Source organism: Monodelphis domestica, chromosome 6 (genome assembly GCF_027887165.1).
Source record: "Monodelphis domestica isolate mMonDom1 chromosome 6, mMonDom1.pri, whole genome shotgun sequence".
Classification (NCBI taxonomy): Eukaryota; Metazoa; Chordata; class Mammalia; order Didelphimorphia; family Didelphidae; genus Monodelphis; species Monodelphis domestica.
The window spans coordinates 264,868,997-264,886,987 of record NC_077232.1 but is presented as its reverse complement, the minus strand read 5'-3'; the positions used below and the strand labels follow the sequence as shown (position 1 = coordinate 264,886,987).

The window sequence follows — 17,991 nt, the reverse complement described above, 5'->3', positions numbered from 1 at the left end:
TTCTGTCTTAGAATCAATACTGTGTAGTGGTTCTAAAGGCAGAAGAGTGGTAAGGGCTAGGCAGTGGGGGTTAAATGACTTGCCCGGGGTCACACAGCTAGGAGTCAGAGGCCAGATTTGAACCCAGAATCTCCGGTCTCTAGACCTGGCTCACTGAGCCACCCAGCTGCCCCCACCCAATATAATTTTGAAAAGATAAAAACCCTTTCAATTGTCCTTCCCTAGCCAGCCTTAATTCATTCTCAGCTTATCATTCCTGACACTTTTTTACAGACTGTGCCACACTCGTACTCATCCTCTTGTTTTTATTTTTTATACATTTCTTATTTAAGTCCAGATTGATTGCTGAGTGCTCTCTGTACATCCACAAGTTTCTGGAGACAGATATATTTTTTTCTGCTTCATTAGAATGATACCTTTTTGTCTTATGAACTTCATGAGCATCTCCCATTCTTCTTGGAAGTAGCACTTTACTCCATGGAATTCTGTCTTTCCTCAGTCCTTTGAAATCTGCTTCCCCAAATCTGGGATACCTTTCAAATTTCATCTCTTGTATCCTTACTTAAGGAGAGAATGGTCACTGCCCTCCTTCAGGGTTTTCTATCAATAACTGAAGGCTTGGGTTTCACTACTGGCCTCATTCTTGGTTTTTTTGTCTCCTGAGAATTTTCTTGGTTTTCAGTTGTTTGTAGTATTTGTGTTGGGCTGCCTTGTCCCTCCTCATCCTATATAGTTTTAACTTTTTTTTTTAATTTGCTTAAAGCCAGACAATTTAAATTCTTACTATTTTTTGGTATATTTAGCCTTTGTTGGGTGAATTCCTGAAGTTCTGTGATTCTTTCCACTTCATCCACTCTGTACCAGTGATTTTCTTAAAGTACAGATGTGGTGGGAATAAGAGCTGTCCCCCATTTGATAAATGGGCAAAAGATATGAACAGACAGGATTTTTTTTTAATAAAAAAATCAAAGCCATATGTAGGTACACGAAAAAATGCCTTAAATCACTTCTGATTAAGTAAGTACAAACTCAAAACAATTCTGAAATCTCACTCCTATTATATTGGCTAAAATGACAGAAAGGCAAAATGACAGGTTTTGTACATTGTTGGTGGAACTGTGAACTGATCCAATTATTTTGGAGAGCAATACCTATATATATGTATATGTACATATATATGTGTGTGTGTGTATATATATATTAGACCCAGCAATAGTCTTTCACCTAGATCACCGGAAGAAGAAAAAGAACCTGTGTGTTCCAAAGCATTTATAGCATCTCATTGTGGTGTCAACAAACTTCTGAGACAATCTATATCTACATGTCTGTCTGCCAGATAATGCCTTCTATGCTGTGTGGAGGAGTGAGAGGGGCTGAGATACCTGGAAAGAAATTCAAGTAATATAAAATGAAATACTGAAGTGGAGGAAATTTTGGCAGGAGAAAAACAAAAGACAACAACGAACTCTGTAAACCCAATCAATAAACATTTATTAGGAGCAACAAAATAAAAAGTACAGGTGCGATGGTATCACTAAATACGTAAAGACATTATTTTTGGCATTTCAAGCTGTTCACCACTTGGCACTGAGTATCTTTCCAAGCTTCTTAGGCTTTCCTAAGAGACTGACACTTTAAAATCCAGCTACATTGGATGTACTTTGTGCCCAGGAGCCCCCCCCCCCCTCTCCCTTCTGCACTGACATTGGCTGGTCCCCCTTTACTCTTTCCCATTTCTTAGGATTCCGGGGCTAGCCCACTTCTGCAGAAAGCTTTCCAGTCCATGGTCCCCTCCCATCGCCGGCTGCCAGTGTCGGAGTTCAGATTCCTCCCCGACGTGGCTTGTTGGGCCCGAGGCGTAGACTTCTCTTCCACCCTCCCGCCCTCTTCAGACTGAGCTGTTTGCTGATTTACATCAAGAAGAAAAACTTGTTCCTAAAAAAAAAAAAACAGAACTGAGAACTGAAAACGTTCCATGATATTCCTTAGACTTTTTAAGAACCCTAAAAGTTAGCGAAAGTGCGCGGGCACAGAACCATGTCTGTAGCGCGTGCGCGAATAGCCGTAAGCCGTAAAGGAATTCTCCAGGTACGCCCAGGCTGTGAGCGAAGCCGTAAAGCATGTGTCAACACGCTTGCTGAGGAGGTAGCCGCGGACTGGCTGGTGGGGAAGGCAATCGGAGGGTTCAGACCTGACTGGACACCTAACGCCATTTCGAGGAAGCTGCCATCGTTCGTGGACCTTCTCACTGTGAGTAATTTGTTGAGGTCCCTGCGTGCCCCGGCACCTGCCGCGCTCGCCTCCCTCCCTCTTCGCTCCCCGGCCGCGCCTCCCGCTCCTCCCGGTCCAGACCCGCCGGCCCGCGCGCGACCATGTTTAAGAAATTTGACGAGAAAGAAAACGTGTCCAACTGCATCCAGCTGAAGACGTCCGTCATCAAGGGCATTAAGAACCAGCTGCTGGACCAGTTCCCGGGCATCGAGCCGTGGCTCAACCAGATCATGCCCAAAAAGGACCCTGTGAAGATCGTGCGCTGCCATGAGCACATCGAGATCCTGACTGTGAACGGGGAGCTGCTGTTCTTCCGGCAGAGGGAGGGCCCCTTCTACCCCACACTGAGGCTGCTTCACAAATACCCCTTCATCCTGCCGCACCAGCGCGTGGACAAGGGCGCCATTAAGTTCGTGCTCAGTGGTGCCAACATTATGTGCCCTGGCCTGACCTCCCCAGGCGCCCAGCTCTACCCAGCTGCCGCCGACACCGTGGTGGCCATCATGGCTGAGGGCAAACAGCATGCTCTCTGTGTGGGCGTCATGAAGATGGCGGCCCAAGACATCGAGAGGGTCAACAAGGGCATAGGCATCGAAAACATTCACTACCTTAACGATGGCCTGTGGCACATGAAGACATACAAGTGAGCCCCTGGGGCCTCCCATGACTCAAGGAAAGACTTTTGTTCTTTGTCTTTGTTGAATAAATTCCATGGTTACAAAATTAATAAAGAAGATCTGTTTATACAGTAGAAGAATATCTGTGCTTTGATCCTTCCTGGTTGGCTATGAAATATAGGATTCTACAGCGCTATAAGGGACCTTGGAGCATACAGTTCAACACCCCATTTTTTTTTAACTCGTATGTTCCATCTTACAATCAGTTCTAAGTAATGGTTCCAAAGCAAACTGAGTGGTGAGGGCTAGGTAATAGGGGATAAGTGACTTGGCCAGGGTCACTCAGCAAGGAAGTATCTGGGGTCACATTTGAATCCAAAACCTCTCTGTTTCTAGGCCTGGCTCTCTATCCACTGTGCCACCTAGCTGCCCCACAACCCCTGCATTTTAGAGGTGATAAAAGTGGGGCCCAGAAAGGTGATGACTTGCCCAAAGTGATTCAGGGACTGCCTGCTTGCTGTGGGGAAATGGAGGCCTAGATCTTCAAATACTAGGTGTGTGACCTTAGGTGAATCACTTCACTTTTGTCTGCTTCATTTTCCTCATCTGTAAAATAGGGGTGATAATCATAGCACCTACCTACCAGGACACTTTTGTGGATGAAATGAAATACACTTTGCAAACTTAAAGTGCTATCTAAGTGCTCTATTATCTCCACTTGGTAGTGTATTGGAGTATTGGAGCTCTGTCCTCTGATCCTAAATCAGTGTCTTTCCATTTTACCAAGCTACTTCCCTCACAATCCATTTGTCACAGTAAAATAAAAGCTAATGTTAGCTTCTGGATCTGAATTTTGAATTTTTACTGATAAAATATCACCTTGCTCCCTTTTCATGTACATATTATCAATATTGTCATTGTGAAATTGGCAATAGATCCATTGAAACTCTGGTAAGTTTTATCCCCATTTATAACTATGTGTGGAGCAGGTAGGTGGCTCAGTGGATAGAAAGTCAGGCGTGAAAATAAGAGGTTATGGGTTAAAATCTTTCCTTAGACCCTTCCTAGTTGTGTGACCTGTCACAAGTTAACTTTACCCCAATTGCCTACCCTTTACCATTCTTCTGCCTTGGAACGTATCAATTCAAAGGAGGTAAGGGATTTTTTAAATGAATAACTACATTAGTATTTGTTAAGCATTAATTCTGGATATTGCAGGCATTGAAGATGAGGCAATTGATCTATAAGACCTTGCCTTTATCCTCATGAAGTTTTCATTCTAGTCAGAGGATAAAAATATGTTTAAAGTTAAATAATAATATAAATGTGTAAGTCTAATAAAACGTAAGTGCTATAGTAATTCATGAAAAGAAATCAGTATAGATTAGGAAATGCCTGTCTTTGGAAGAATGCCTGACAAAAGAAGTGGAACTTGAACATAACCTTGAAGAATGGATATGATGGATATGAAAGGACATTTTGGAGTGCCATATAAAGAGGGAAAGTTGAAAAGCAGAAATTGTATACAATTTCAAAGAGGAATTGTGTATGTGTATGTACATTATATATAGTACATAAAATATATAAATTTATGGGATATGTGTATAGTATGTATATAACTATATATAGAATGTCTAAATATATATAGGATATATGTGTATATATTTATTTTGCTATTATGTTAAAAGTTATGACCTCAAAAATACCACTTCAAGAACACAAGTTCTTCCATCAAATCAATTTTTCAGAATAATCTAGATTCTATGAAACATAAACTCAACTCAAATATGGCTCTGGGATCTGAAAATCTATAGAGGTATTTTTCTACTCGGTGCAAATTGTACTTTAATCATGAATGACTGGGGATAGTCTCCTACCCCCTTTTCTATTGACAGTTTGTGGGTGCTAATGGAGTTAATGGTCCATCCAAATGGTACTTGTTCAAACATGACTGCCCTATCTTCTTTATTTGATCTTAAGGTCATAGAATTAAAACTGGATGAATCCTTAGAGATTATCAAGTCCAGGTTCTTTCTTTTAAAGGAAACTGAGGCTGAAAGTGACTATGTGACTTGCCTATGATCACATACCCCTCCTAAGTCTCTAAGATGGGATCTGGACCTATGCTTTCTGACTTCCAAGTATCTACTTGTTACCATTACACATCCTTTATTCTGCCCTTTATATACATCTTCATTATCTTTTGAGGAAGTTTCAATTTTTCTTCTTCAGAGTCTGTCATGTCCCATCACTTGAAGCTATTACAACACGAAAAGAATGTTAAAATTAAAAAGAAGGATTTTTGTTTCAAGAACTTTAGGTATCCTTAAAAAAAACTTGCAACTTCCCAGAGTCAATTCAGCCAGTTCTCTATGTTGTTATAGGTCCAATTTATAAGCCATTTGCATTGTTCATTTAAGATATAGACTGATGGGCAAACTTAATAGTTATCCACATAAACTACTAAATGTCTGAATGGTAGGCATTCTTTATCCACCTGATGTTTCTTATGAGGATTCTTAAGCCAGACTTTTTTACTTTTTTGAATGCTAATGATTCTCTTTCAGAAGGCTATCGGGGGCTTTGTGTCAGTTGCATAGTCATCTACAAATGAATGTCTATATTAATAATTACAAGACTTTCAAGCAATTACTTTGCTAAATCTTTCAAGGAATTATATAATTTTGATATATGCGTGTTACTTGGAAGAGAGTCTTTAAGGCAGACATTCTTGGTAGCTGAAAACTTGGCGTTTTAAAAAATATTTTAGTACCTACATTTTAATATAAATGGGTTTTTTGAGTTGAATATATTATGCTGAAACACAGGTTAAACTTCTCCAAAAGAGCTCATGACAAAAAAGATGAAAAACTCCTTTAATATGATATTTTCTTCTGGTGGGATCTTGTAGTCTTTTTATCTTTGTGTGAGAGTAGAAATATGGTTTACTTGCCTATAATTGCTTAAAAAAACCAACCTCTTTACTCCTCCCTCATCAAAGATGCCTTTGACACATATGTAGATTATCTCATAAAAATGGGGTGATGTCTTGACTTTTTGGTGAATTGGAATTTAAGTGAGGCAGAGTTGCACAACACAATCAGCTTCATTCTTTCTTCCAGAGTCATCAAAATCCAGTGGCAAACAAAAAGCAGGATCACTGGTGATGGCCTGGGATGTAATGGATGACTTTGGCATCTCAGATGTCTGACCAAATTCTAAGCTCTCCACAGTGCCTGCTTCAACCACCTTCATGGACATTGGAACAAAAGATTCTATTCTACCAGAAGTCTTCACATGCTTGGTAGACACTCCCTCCCCCACTCCCCCAATTCATTGATGGGTTTGTGACCTATCTTTCATCCTCAATCTGGTTTAGCCCATTTGCCCAGATGGCTGGGCAAGGTGTGGCCACTATGCATACCACAGCTTCTTGGAGCCAAAAATGAGAGGTGAGTGCCAAGTAGACTCCAAAGATAGATAAGCAGCCTTCAAAAGGGTTCACAGAGATGCTAGTGCCCCTTGAACACCCATGCACCTCAAAATCATTACCTTCAGTCAAGAATATCTCTGTATACCTGATGTAGGTCAGTTCGTTTTTCTCTTGTTTCTTTTCTTCATTGTCTGCCCTAGGTACACTGATAACAAGATTAACCAGCTAATGAGTTTCCTTGGTGTAATTCCATTAGCTAATTTAATTGATCCTGAACTTCAGATTTTCCATTTCCTATAGAAATGTATTACATAACATTCAAAGTCAGATCTTCCCTCAGAATAATAGCTTCTAGTACCTCCTTTGGTCACATCTGGCCAACTTCTATTTCTTGTGACATTTTTCTTTCTTTTTTTAAATGTTTAACCCTTTTCCTTCCATCTTGGAATTAATACTGTGTATTGGTTACAAGGCAGAAGAGCAGTAAGGGCTAGACAATGGAGATGAAGTGACTTGCCCAGGGTCACACAGCTAGGAAGTATCTGAGGCTACCCAGCTGCCCCTCTTGTGACATTTTTCTAATGGTATAACCTACTAGTAAATGGGCACAGGACAAAATATATGTTATCAGAAAAGATTTATATATTTGATGTTTCTTTTATAAGAGAAGTCTTCAATCTGGATGATCTAAAGACAAAAAGCACAAAAACTTCTTTTTAAAAATCTTTAGCAATCCACCAAGAATTATTAAGTACCTACCTTTCAGATATTGTGTTAAGCTCTAGGGTAATAAAAAGATAAAAAGCAAATCTGACTCATTGCCACCTCTAGAAATCTTCATTGTGTGAAAGTTAAAAAATGTACATTTTTTAAAATGTACCATTCTCTAATCCAAAACTCTCACCTTTTTTTTTTTTGAAGATCCTACCTGCCCTTCTTTCATTGTTCTTTGCTTCTGCCCTTCCCAGACAATAATGATGAATGTAGGCCCTAGGCTAGGGATAATCTGATTATTCTTTTTTAAATACATTTTTATTGTTGGCTTCTGTTTTTAGATCATCATAATTCTTTTTAGTATCTCTCCTACCCTCCTAGAGAATTTAAGCCCTCTGCTTCAAAAAAAAGGGAAGAAAAAAATTTGCATAAGTGATTGCTACATTGAAAAAGTCTAAAAACATGTACAATATATAACACCTGTGGACCTCCCACCTCAGAAGAAGACATAAGGAAGACAGAAGGATGTGAATTCTTGATCATCATAATTATTCACTTTTGATCTTCATGTGTGTAGATGTTCTTTCCATTTGCATTGTAGTCATTGTATATATTGTTTTCTTGGCCCTACTCCATCTTCAATCAGTTTGTGTTGATTTTTCTGTTACTCTTTCATGAACATTTATTATTTTTGACAGCACAGTAATAGGATTCTGTTACATTCATGTACTACAATTGGTTTAGCCATTTCCCAGTCAAAGGGCATCCACTTTGTTCCTGATTCTTTATCACAAGAAGTGCTGCCATAAATATTTGCATGTGTATATATATAGGGACTTTGTTCTTACTGTGGCTTCAAGTCCAGTTCAAAGAGTATGAACATTTTATTCATTTAATGTCCATAATTTTAAATGCTTTCCAAAATAATTGCATCATTTCATAGCTCCTCCATCAATACATTACTGTGCCTAACTCATCCCTCATCAATCCCTCCAATATTGATTATCAACTATTTCTGACAACTTTGTAAATTTGCAGAGTATAAGGGAAAAAGGATTGTTTTGATTTCCATTTCTTTTCTTGCAATTTGAAGCATTCTTTCATGTGGTGGCAACTTTGCAATTCTTTAGAAATCACCCAGTTAGTTTTTTATTCAGAACTTCTAGAAGTTTGTTCCCCTTTTATTTGTAAATATAAATGATATTAAATGATAAGGATATAGTTGTCTAAAATGTTATGTAACACTGCATAGATATGAGGCTTTAGTCCAATGAAACAAATAAATGACCTTTAAAAATAAATCATTTTAAGTCTAAAATTTTTTAACATTAGGGACCGTATATATCTATTTAAAGATGAAAATTCCAGAGTAAACGTCAGTGCTCCAGTGAATCTATGCTCTCTTTATTTTAAATACCACCATCAATGCAAATCACAACCTAGTTATACCTGCCTAGTTTATGCAACTTTTCCACTTTCTCTCAAAAAATCTACCCGAGTTTCTAGGAGACTTCCTTCTATTCCCTTGACATTGCATAGATACCAATGAAGCATTTCAATTCTCTGTATGAAACAGTTTTTTAAAAGACTCTAGAAAACACATTAAGTAACATTGGGCTTGAAAATATTATGGTTCATTTGTTGTGCTAGTTATTCATTATGGCCAGAAGTCTACAGTATATTTACATTAAATTCATAAAGGTAAAACTTTAATGTATTATTCAAAATAAACACTTTCTAATTTCTCTCAATGAAATTCAGGGCCAAAATTCCATTTTTCTCTCTTTAATCAGATTAAGTCATTCGTGCTGTTCAAATTGTAATCAGTTTCTCAGAAGTGTTTTCAAGTCAGTCCTATTTTTTGTCATTCTTTAGGTCCTATGAACTATTAGTAATTTCCCTAGTTAGTCTACTACTCAATTTTAAAGTCCTACCTTTTATGAAACTAGAATTTTAATAGGGCAGAACTGAAGTCTTTTATAGATGTATTTTCTCATATTTACAGATGGTATTCATTGCCATTCTAAAAGAAGAATAATTTCTTTAAAAATATTCATGGGACTATCATTGTTTTCTGTAATGAAAGTAGGGAATTTTATCTAATTTGATATATGGAGTTAAGAAAGAATATGTATTCTAACTAGCCAGTATTCACCACTAAGAACATTTTTACCTTTTAATAAATCAATAAATGTGGAAATACGTGATTTAGATCAGTGGTGTCAAATTCACATAGAAATAGGGGCTACTAAACCATATATAAGGGTCTCTGCCAGCCATATGTTGACATAAATTCTTATGTTAATGATGTTTTATTATATTTTCATTTAAAATATTTAACAAGTGCATTTGAATCTAGTCCAGGCTGCACTCTGGAGTTTTGCTGGTCTTATATTGACATATCTCAGTTCTAGATCACATGTCTATTAGATAGGCATGAAAGGTGAAACTAAGGGTGATTACCAAATTATGATAGTTTCCTATTTCACTGAGATCATCAGCATAACATTCCTCAACTTCCTTCCTCACACATGAACATCATCTCATAATTCCACCCAATCACAAAATAGGTGACCTACTTCTCATTAAGGCCAACCTCCAATACCCACAACCTTGATCTTCTAACTAAAATCTTGTCTTCTTCCAGAAGCTTTTCCCAACTCCTCATAATTCTAATGCCTTCCCTCTCTTACCTATTTCCTATTTATCCTCTGTAAGATAAATAGCTTGTTTAAATATATTTGCTTATTGTCTTTTAGATTGTGTATGTCTTGAAGGCAAAGACTGTCTTTTTTTTTTCTGATCATATTCCCAGCTTTAGCACAATTCTTGACACACATAGTAGATATTTTATAAATGTTTATTGTCTGCTACAAGAACTTTATTTCTCTCAATCATAGGATTATAAATTTAAAATTGGAAAGGACCTTAAAAGAATTTGAGGCTAAGCTTTGCATGTTAGAAATGAGAAAACTGAGACCCACAGAGGTTCAACAAGACCAAGGAGACACAGGCAGTAATTATTAGAGCTGGGATTTGAACTAGAATGTTCTAAATCCAGTGCTCCTTTCACAACACTGAGTGCTGCCTCACTCTCATCCATCATAGAATTATAGATTTAGTAAAAATGGACTAGTTTTTACTAGTCGAATCCCCTCATTTAAAATTGTAATTTCAAGCCATTCCCCAATCAAAAAATGGGCAAGGGACATGAATAGTCAATTTTCAGGTAAAGAAATCAAAACTATCAATAAGCACATGAAAAAGTTTTCTAAATCTCTTATAATCAGAGAAATGCAAATCAAAACAACTCTGAAGTATCACCTCACATCTAGCAGATTGTCTAATATGACAGTAAAGGAAACTAATAAATGTTGGAAGGTTTATGGCAAAATTGGGACCCTAATGCAGTGCTGGTGGAGTTGTAAATTGATCCAACCATTCTGGAGGGCAATTTGGAACTATTCCCAAAGGGCTTTAAAAGACTGCTTGTCCTTTGCTCCATCCATACCACTGCTGGGTTTGTACCCCCAAAGATATACTAAGGAAAAATACATGTACAAAAATATTTATAGCCACACTCTTTATAGTGGCAAAAAATTGGAAAATAAGGAGGTGTCCATCAATTGGGGAATGGCTGAACAAATTATGGCATCTGGTAGTGATGGAATACTATTGTGCTGAAAGGAATAATAAATTGGAGCAATTCCATGTGAACTGGAAAGACCTCGAATAATTGATGCAGAGTGAAAGGAGCAGAACCAGGAGAACATTATACACAGAGACTGATACACCGTGGTACAATTGAATGTAATGGACTGCTCTACTAGTAGCAATGCAATGACCCAGGACAATCCAGAGGAACTTATGAGAAAGAACACTATCCATATCCAGAGAAAACTGTGAGAACAGAAATGCAGAAGAAAAACATGATGGATCACGTGGTTTGATGGGGATATGATTGGGGTTTTGGAGTTAAAAGATCACAATATTAATAATATGGAAATAGGTTTTGAACAATGATACATGTATAACCCAGTGGAATTGCTTGTCAGCTCAGGAAGGGGGGGATGGAAGAGGGAAAGGAAAAAACATGAATCATGTAACCATGGAAAAATATTCTTAATTAATTAATAAAAAAATAAAATTGTAATTATCATGAACCTGACAAACAACAAATATGAATATTTCCTTGTACAAGGAACCAAAACAGATAATTGTACATGACATTGAAATTTTGTACCACTTAGATTTTTTAAAAATAGGCTATATTCATCTGCAATCAGGATAAACTAGAAGCATTCCCCAGTAAGATCAGGAATGAAACAAGGATGCCCATTATCATCTCTATTATTTAACATTGTACTAGAAACACTAGCTGTAGCAATTAGAGCAGAAAAAGAAATTGAAGGTATTAAAATTGGCAATGAGGAGACCAAGCTATCACTCTTTGCAGTTGATATGATGGTCTACTTAAAGAATCCTAGAGAATCAACTAAAAAGCTAGTGGAAATAATCAACAACTTTAGCAAAGTTGCAGGATACAAAATAAACCCAAATAAGTCATCAGCATTTCTATATATTTCCAACACTTCTCAGCAGTGTGAATTTCAAAACTACTCCACCCTATTCAGACCATTCTTTAGAAGATGGGATTTAGCTATCTCCTGATCAATAACAATAGAGATAATTGGAATAACAGAATCAGGTCTTGGAAACTACAATCTCCACCCTACTCAGGGTAACAAGATTAGGAAGGGCTGCAGTAAAACTCAAAAGATTTAATTATTTGAGAATATGGCCCTCAACAGACATGTGCAAAAAAAGGACACGTCTCTGGGCAGTCCTAGGTCAAGCTAGAGCCACCATTGGCACACATGAGACGCAGGAAGTAGGTCAAGCTAGAGCCACCATTGGCACACGTGAGACGCAGGAAGTGAGGTAGAGAACAGCCTCTGGGGTTCTCGGGACTTCCTGTGATGAGGACTAGAGTCAGTAGGAGGCTGGTGCTTGGAGTTTGAGGAGCCCGCAGACTGTTTTTCTCCAGTTTGGTCACGTGAGTGATAAGAACTGATCTCTTTCCTTGCCTTGGCTATCCAGAGCCTTGGGCCCCACTTTGGCTCAGCCTGAGCAGAGTGGGTATTTAAACCCTCTTTCCTTCTCTCCCCTTTCTCTCTCTCTCTCTCTCTCTCTCTCTCTCTCTCTCTCTCTCTCTCTCTCTCTCTCTCTCTCTCTCTCTCTCTTTCTCTCTCTCTCCCTTTAATACTTTCTTCCTCCTGTTTGTAATTAAAACACCATAAAAAAGTTGGCAGCTGACGAGTGTTTCATTTAGGAATTACATAGTTGAATTCCTTGGCGACCTTAAATTAATATATATCAGTCTTTTAAAGTGATTTCAATATCACAGCAGCAAGAATTAAAAAGAGAAATTCCATTTAAAATCACCCTAGACAATATAAAATACTTAGGAATCTATCTGCCAAAACAAACACAGGAACTATATAAACACTCCACACAATTATAATTAGATCTAAATAATTGGAAAAACATTAATTGCTCATGGGTAGAACGAGCTAACATAATAAAAATGACCATCCTACCCAAACTAATTTACTTATTTAGTGCCATATCCATTGAACTACCAAGAAACATTTTTACTGAATTAGAAAAAACCATAACAAAGTTCATTTGGAAGAACAAAAGATGAAGGATATCATGAAAAAAATGTGCAGGAAGGTGGCCTAACAGTACCAGATCTCAAACTATACTATAAAGCAGTGGCCCTCAAAACAATCTGGTACTGGCTAAGAGACAGAAAGGAGGATCAGTGGAATACATTTGGGGTAAGTGACCTCAGCAAGACAGTCTATGATAAACCCAAAGATTCCAGCTTTGAGAACAAAAACCCACTCTTTGACAAAAACTGCTGGGAAAATTGGAAGACAGTAAGGGAGAGATTGGGTTTGGATTGACATCTCATACCCTACACCAAGATAAACTCAAAATGGGTGAATGACTTGAATATAAAGAAGGAAACTATAAGTAAATTAGGTGAACACAGAATAGTATACATGTCAGATCTTTGGGAAAGGAAAAATTTTAAGACCAAGCATGAGTTAGAAAAAATTACAAAATGTAAAATAAATAATTTTGATTACGTTAAATTTAAAAGGTTTTGTACAAACAAAACCAATGTAACCAAAATTAGAAGGGAAGCAACAAATTGGGGGAAAATCTTCATAACAAACACCTCTGACAAAGGTCTAATTACTCAGATTTATAAAGAGCTAAATCAATTGTACAAAAAATCAAGCCATTTCCCAATTGACAAATGGGCAAGGGACATGAATAGGCAATTTTAAGATTAAAAGATAAAAACTATTTATAAGCGCATGAAAAAGTGTTCTAAATCTCTTATAATCAGAGAAATGCAAATAAAAACAACTCTGAGGTATCACCTCATACCTAGCAGATTGGCTAACATGACAGCAAAGGAAAGTAATGCATGTTGGAGGGGATGTGGCAAAATTGGGACATTAATGCAATGCTGGTGGAGTTAGAATTGATCCAACCATTCTGGAGGGCGATTTGGGAACTATGCCCAAAGGGCACTAAAAATCTGTCTGCCCTTTGATCCAGCCATAGCCCTGCTGGATGTGTACCCCAAAGAGATAATAAGGAAAAAGACTTGTACAAGAATATTCATAGCTGCCCTCTTTGTGGTGGCAAAAAATTGGAAAATGTGGGGATGCCCTTCAATTGGGGAATGGCTGAACAAATTGTGGTATATGTTGGTGATGTAATACTATTGTGCTCAAAGGATAATAAAGTGGAGGAATTCCATGTGAACTGGAACGACCTCCAGGAAGTGATGCAGAGTGAGAGGAGCAGAACCAGGAGAACATTGTACACAGAGATGGATACACTGGTACAATAGAATGTAATGGACTTCTCCATTAGTGGCAATGGAATGATCCTGAACAACTTGGATGGATATATAAGAACGCTATCCACATTCAGAGGAAAATCTGCGGGAATAGAAATACAGAAGGAAAAACAACTGCTTGATCACATGACCCAATGGGGATATGACTGGGGATGTAGACTAAATGATCACCCTCGTTCAAACATCAATAATATGGAAATAGGCTTTGATAAGGGACACGTGTAAAACCAGTGGAATTGCATGTAGGCTACGGGAGGGGTTGGGGAGAGGGGAGGGAAAGAACATGATTCTAGTAACCAAGGAAAAATAGTCTAAGTTGACTATTAAAATTAAATAAAAATTTTAAAAAGTAATAAAAAATTTTAAATAAAAAATTAATTAATAAAAATAGGCTGTGTTAAATTTAAATTAGTAGTTCTGACAGTTTTCCATATCACCTTTTGACTTCCCTCTTTTCTGAGTAATTTTTTAAAAATTCCACTAATATCCCTCTCTCTCTCACTCTCTATCTCTCTGTCTCTTTCCCACTAGCAGCTAGATGGTGCAGTAGATGCTGGGCCTGAAGTCAGGAAGTCTCACCTTAACAAAATGAAATCTGGTTTCAGACACTTACTAGTTCTGTGATCCTGGGCAAGTTGCTTAATTCATGTTTGCCTCTGTTTCCTCATCTGTCAAATGAGCTGGAGCTCCAGTATCTTTGCCAAGAAAAGCCCAAATGGGGTCACAAAGAGTTGAACATAATTGAATAATAACAACCTTCCCATAATACCCTCCATCAAAAAAAATGAGACCCACCTTTGTAACAAATAAATATATGCCTTGTCTAAAATATATATCATGTTTTATACTTCCAGTCCACCATTTCTCTTCTAAGAGATAAGAAACATGATTTATTATTAGACTTATGAAGTCAGGAAATTTGTCATAATCATAGTTATTTTCCTTTACCATATTATAGTTGCATAAATTGTTACCCTGATTCTTCTCACTTCATCCTGCATCTGTGCATGCACATTCCCAGGTTTCTTTGAATCCCTCCCTTTTGTCATTTCTTAAATCAAAATAATTCCTTTACACTCATATGCCATAATTACTTTGGCCTCTCTCCAAATGACAGGCACACATTTTCTTTCCAGTACTTTGCTTACAACAAAAATTGATGATCTATTGTGGTGTACAAGACTAGTAGCGATTATCCCTGGGTATGCAAGTTTAGTGACCTTTTGGTTAGAGTTATAAACTACTTTCCAGAATAACTGATTCATGGTTTCTATAATAGTTCATTAGTGTGCCTCTCCTCCCCTAGCCCTTCTAACAATTGTGCTTATTTTTTTTTGTCATCCTGTGACCGCGAAAATATGGTTTCAAGACTGCGAATCACCAAAACTGTAAAGATAATTTTAGTGTCTTGAATTAAATAAAAAATAAGTGGTCGCCATGGGAAAAATTCCCAAATATGAAAAATACCCAAGTCAGCTGGCTTTTGTGGAGATTTCAATTATTACGGATGAAGGAATTAAGGGAAGGGAGAGAGACAGAGTAAGAGGAAATAGTAGGAGTAGGCCATTTGGCCTAGGCCTTTCTCTTTAAGAGAGAAAACTAAGTCAGTCTTTTATCCACTCACCACAAGATTTTGTCCCAAGCAAGCTCTAGTGTTCAGAGAGACCCTCCAATTCAGCTTCCAAACTTAACTAACTTTCTGAACTCCTGACCTCCTTTTAAAGAGAATTTTCTCCTATGTCACCTCCCCTAAATTTTCACATCTACCAATCACAGTAGACGTTTTCCACAGGACTGACCATTCTTAATTCACATCTTCTTTTGTTATTACCTTCCCTGAGTAGACTAAAACTTCACACCTCTTGCTAAGCTTGCCCTTTGTAAGTTGTTTGACCTTTTAGTGATTAATTTAACCTTTATAGGTACTTAGCACCCTTTTGTATTAGATCTAAAAATAAACCTAGCTTAAGGGTTTTTGCCTCAATATAAGTATGAGTTGGGGACTTTTCATTGTTCAGTAAGGAGTTTACAACTTTATCTTCCCCTAAGGTATGCTTAAGTATGGGTGGAGTAATGTAAAGTTCTCAATACATTCCTGATTCAGTACCTTCATTTGTTACAATAAGGGAATAACCTTAACCAAATGTTCCAAGGTACAGTCTGAGCAGTTTTAAGATTCACAATCCTTTCCAATCTCATAGGCCCTAAGTAGAATCTCTGAGTCCTTTCTTCTTATTTATATGGACTCTGAGGTCCAGTGACTTGTCAAAATCACAGAATAATTAACATATAGTAGTTGAACCCAGATCTTCTGGCATTAAGTCCAGTGCTTTTTCCACACCCTGACTTTTTCCTATCTGCCTGCTTACTATAACTAAGATTCCCCAATCTTTTTATTTACTTTCTGAGTTACTCTTTATTTTGTTAATATATGACAATATAATATGTAACATAACTATATAGTACATATGATTTGTTATAAATATGTAATAAATTGTAATAAATATGTTTATCCAAGAGAAAAAATCCTCATATTAGCTATGTCCAAAAATCTATGTCTCATTCTTTTCTCCCCCTCTCTCTCACCACTCCTCCCTCCCCAAGAAGGTAGGTAATATGATATAGGTTATATACATGTTATTATAGAATACATTTTTCCATATTTATCATGTTATGAAAAAAACCATATTTCTTACACTAGAGAAAAATTCATGAAGGAAATAAAGTGAAGAATGACATTCTTCAGTCTGAATTCCATCTGCTCCTTCTATGGCGGTGGATAGCCTTTTTCATTATGGGTCCCTTGGAATTGTCCTGGATCCCTGCCTTGTTGATAATAGTTAAGTCATTCACTGTTGATCATCGTACATTATTGCTGTTACTATGTACAATGTTCTACTCACTTCACTTTATATCGCTTTATATTTCCCTAATATTTTTTAAAATGTATTTTATTTTTATCATGGATTTAAACATCAACAAAAATGAACATGTCAATATACAAATAAAAACACAAAAGTAATTACATATTAAACTGGGAACTTGCATTATTTAAAGTTTGGGCTTTTCCCCACTCTTGCAATTTTTTTTGTATAATCAAATTTACAAGGATAGCTCCAACACTTCTTTGCTTGTCTTTGCTCTCCCTTTAGCTTACCTTTTAAAAGATGTGTAAGCATTTTCTTCCCTTTTTTTCAGTATATTATTCTCTGTTCCCTCTAATTCTTTCCCTCCCCCCAAAATAAAAACAAAAGGTTTCCCTTGTAACAAATGTTACAAATAAGGACTCTGAGAAGCAGGAGTATTAAGTGACTTGCCCATGATCACACCAAGCAAGATTTGAAACCAGGGCTAAATCTAGGGCTTTTCACTCTCCCTAGTTTTTTTTTTCCTATCCACCTATAAGCACACTAGAGTTTCTCTCATCTCAAAATAGACTTTGCTTAACCCTGCTGGACCACACAGCACCTGTTCCAGCTCTCTGACTGCCTCAACAAAGTTCTGTGAGAAAAAAAATTGCCTAGCCCTAATGCCTTCACCATGTCCCTACTCTTTTTTATTCTTTCTTTGTCTTTTTCCTTTCTTAACCCTTATTTTTTGTCCTAGTAACAATTCTAAGACAGAAGGGCAAGGGCTAATGAGTTGCTCAGAGTCACACAGGTAGGAAGTATCTGATACCAGATTTGATCCTAGGACCAGGTTTGGTGCTTTGATTCACTGTGCTATCTAGCTGCCCTCCATTTACTTTGGGCTCAGGTCCTTGTAATAAGCTTCTATCTCTACCATTCTGCTAAAACTATTCTCAAAAAGGTCATCAGTGATCTAGTCATCAAATAAAATGGTCTTTTCCAGTTGCTAACTGCCTTGATCTTCTCTCTGTAGCATTTGACACTATCAACCACCTGTTCCTGCTGGCTAATCTCTTCCCTAGGCTTTAGAAACACAATATTCTCCTGGTCTCTTCCAGACTCTTGAACTGCTCCTTGTCTTATTTCAAGCCTTTTAATGTG

The 17,991-nt window shown here is 37.3% G+C and overlaps 1 protein-coding gene across 1 annotated transcript; it reads left to right on the top strand.

Moving 5' to 3' along the window:
- Positions 1–1,475: 1,475 nt before the first annotated feature.
- LOC100013341 (malignant T-cell-amplified sequence 1) lies at positions 1,476–3,022 on the top strand. Its single transcript, XM_001364168.4, has one exon. The coding sequence runs from the start codon at positions 2,373–2,375 to the stop codon at positions 2,916–2,918; it is 546 nt and encodes a 181-aa protein (XP_001364205.1). The 5' UTR covers positions 1,476–2,372; the 3' UTR covers positions 2,919–3,022.
- The last annotated feature ends 14,969 nt before the right edge of the window (positions 3,023–17,991 follow it).

Coding starts and splice junctions, on each gene's coding strand:
- LOC100013341 (XM_001364168.4), top strand. CDS start 2,373: ATGTTTAAGAAATTTGACGAGAAAGAAAACGTGTCCAACTGCATCCAG.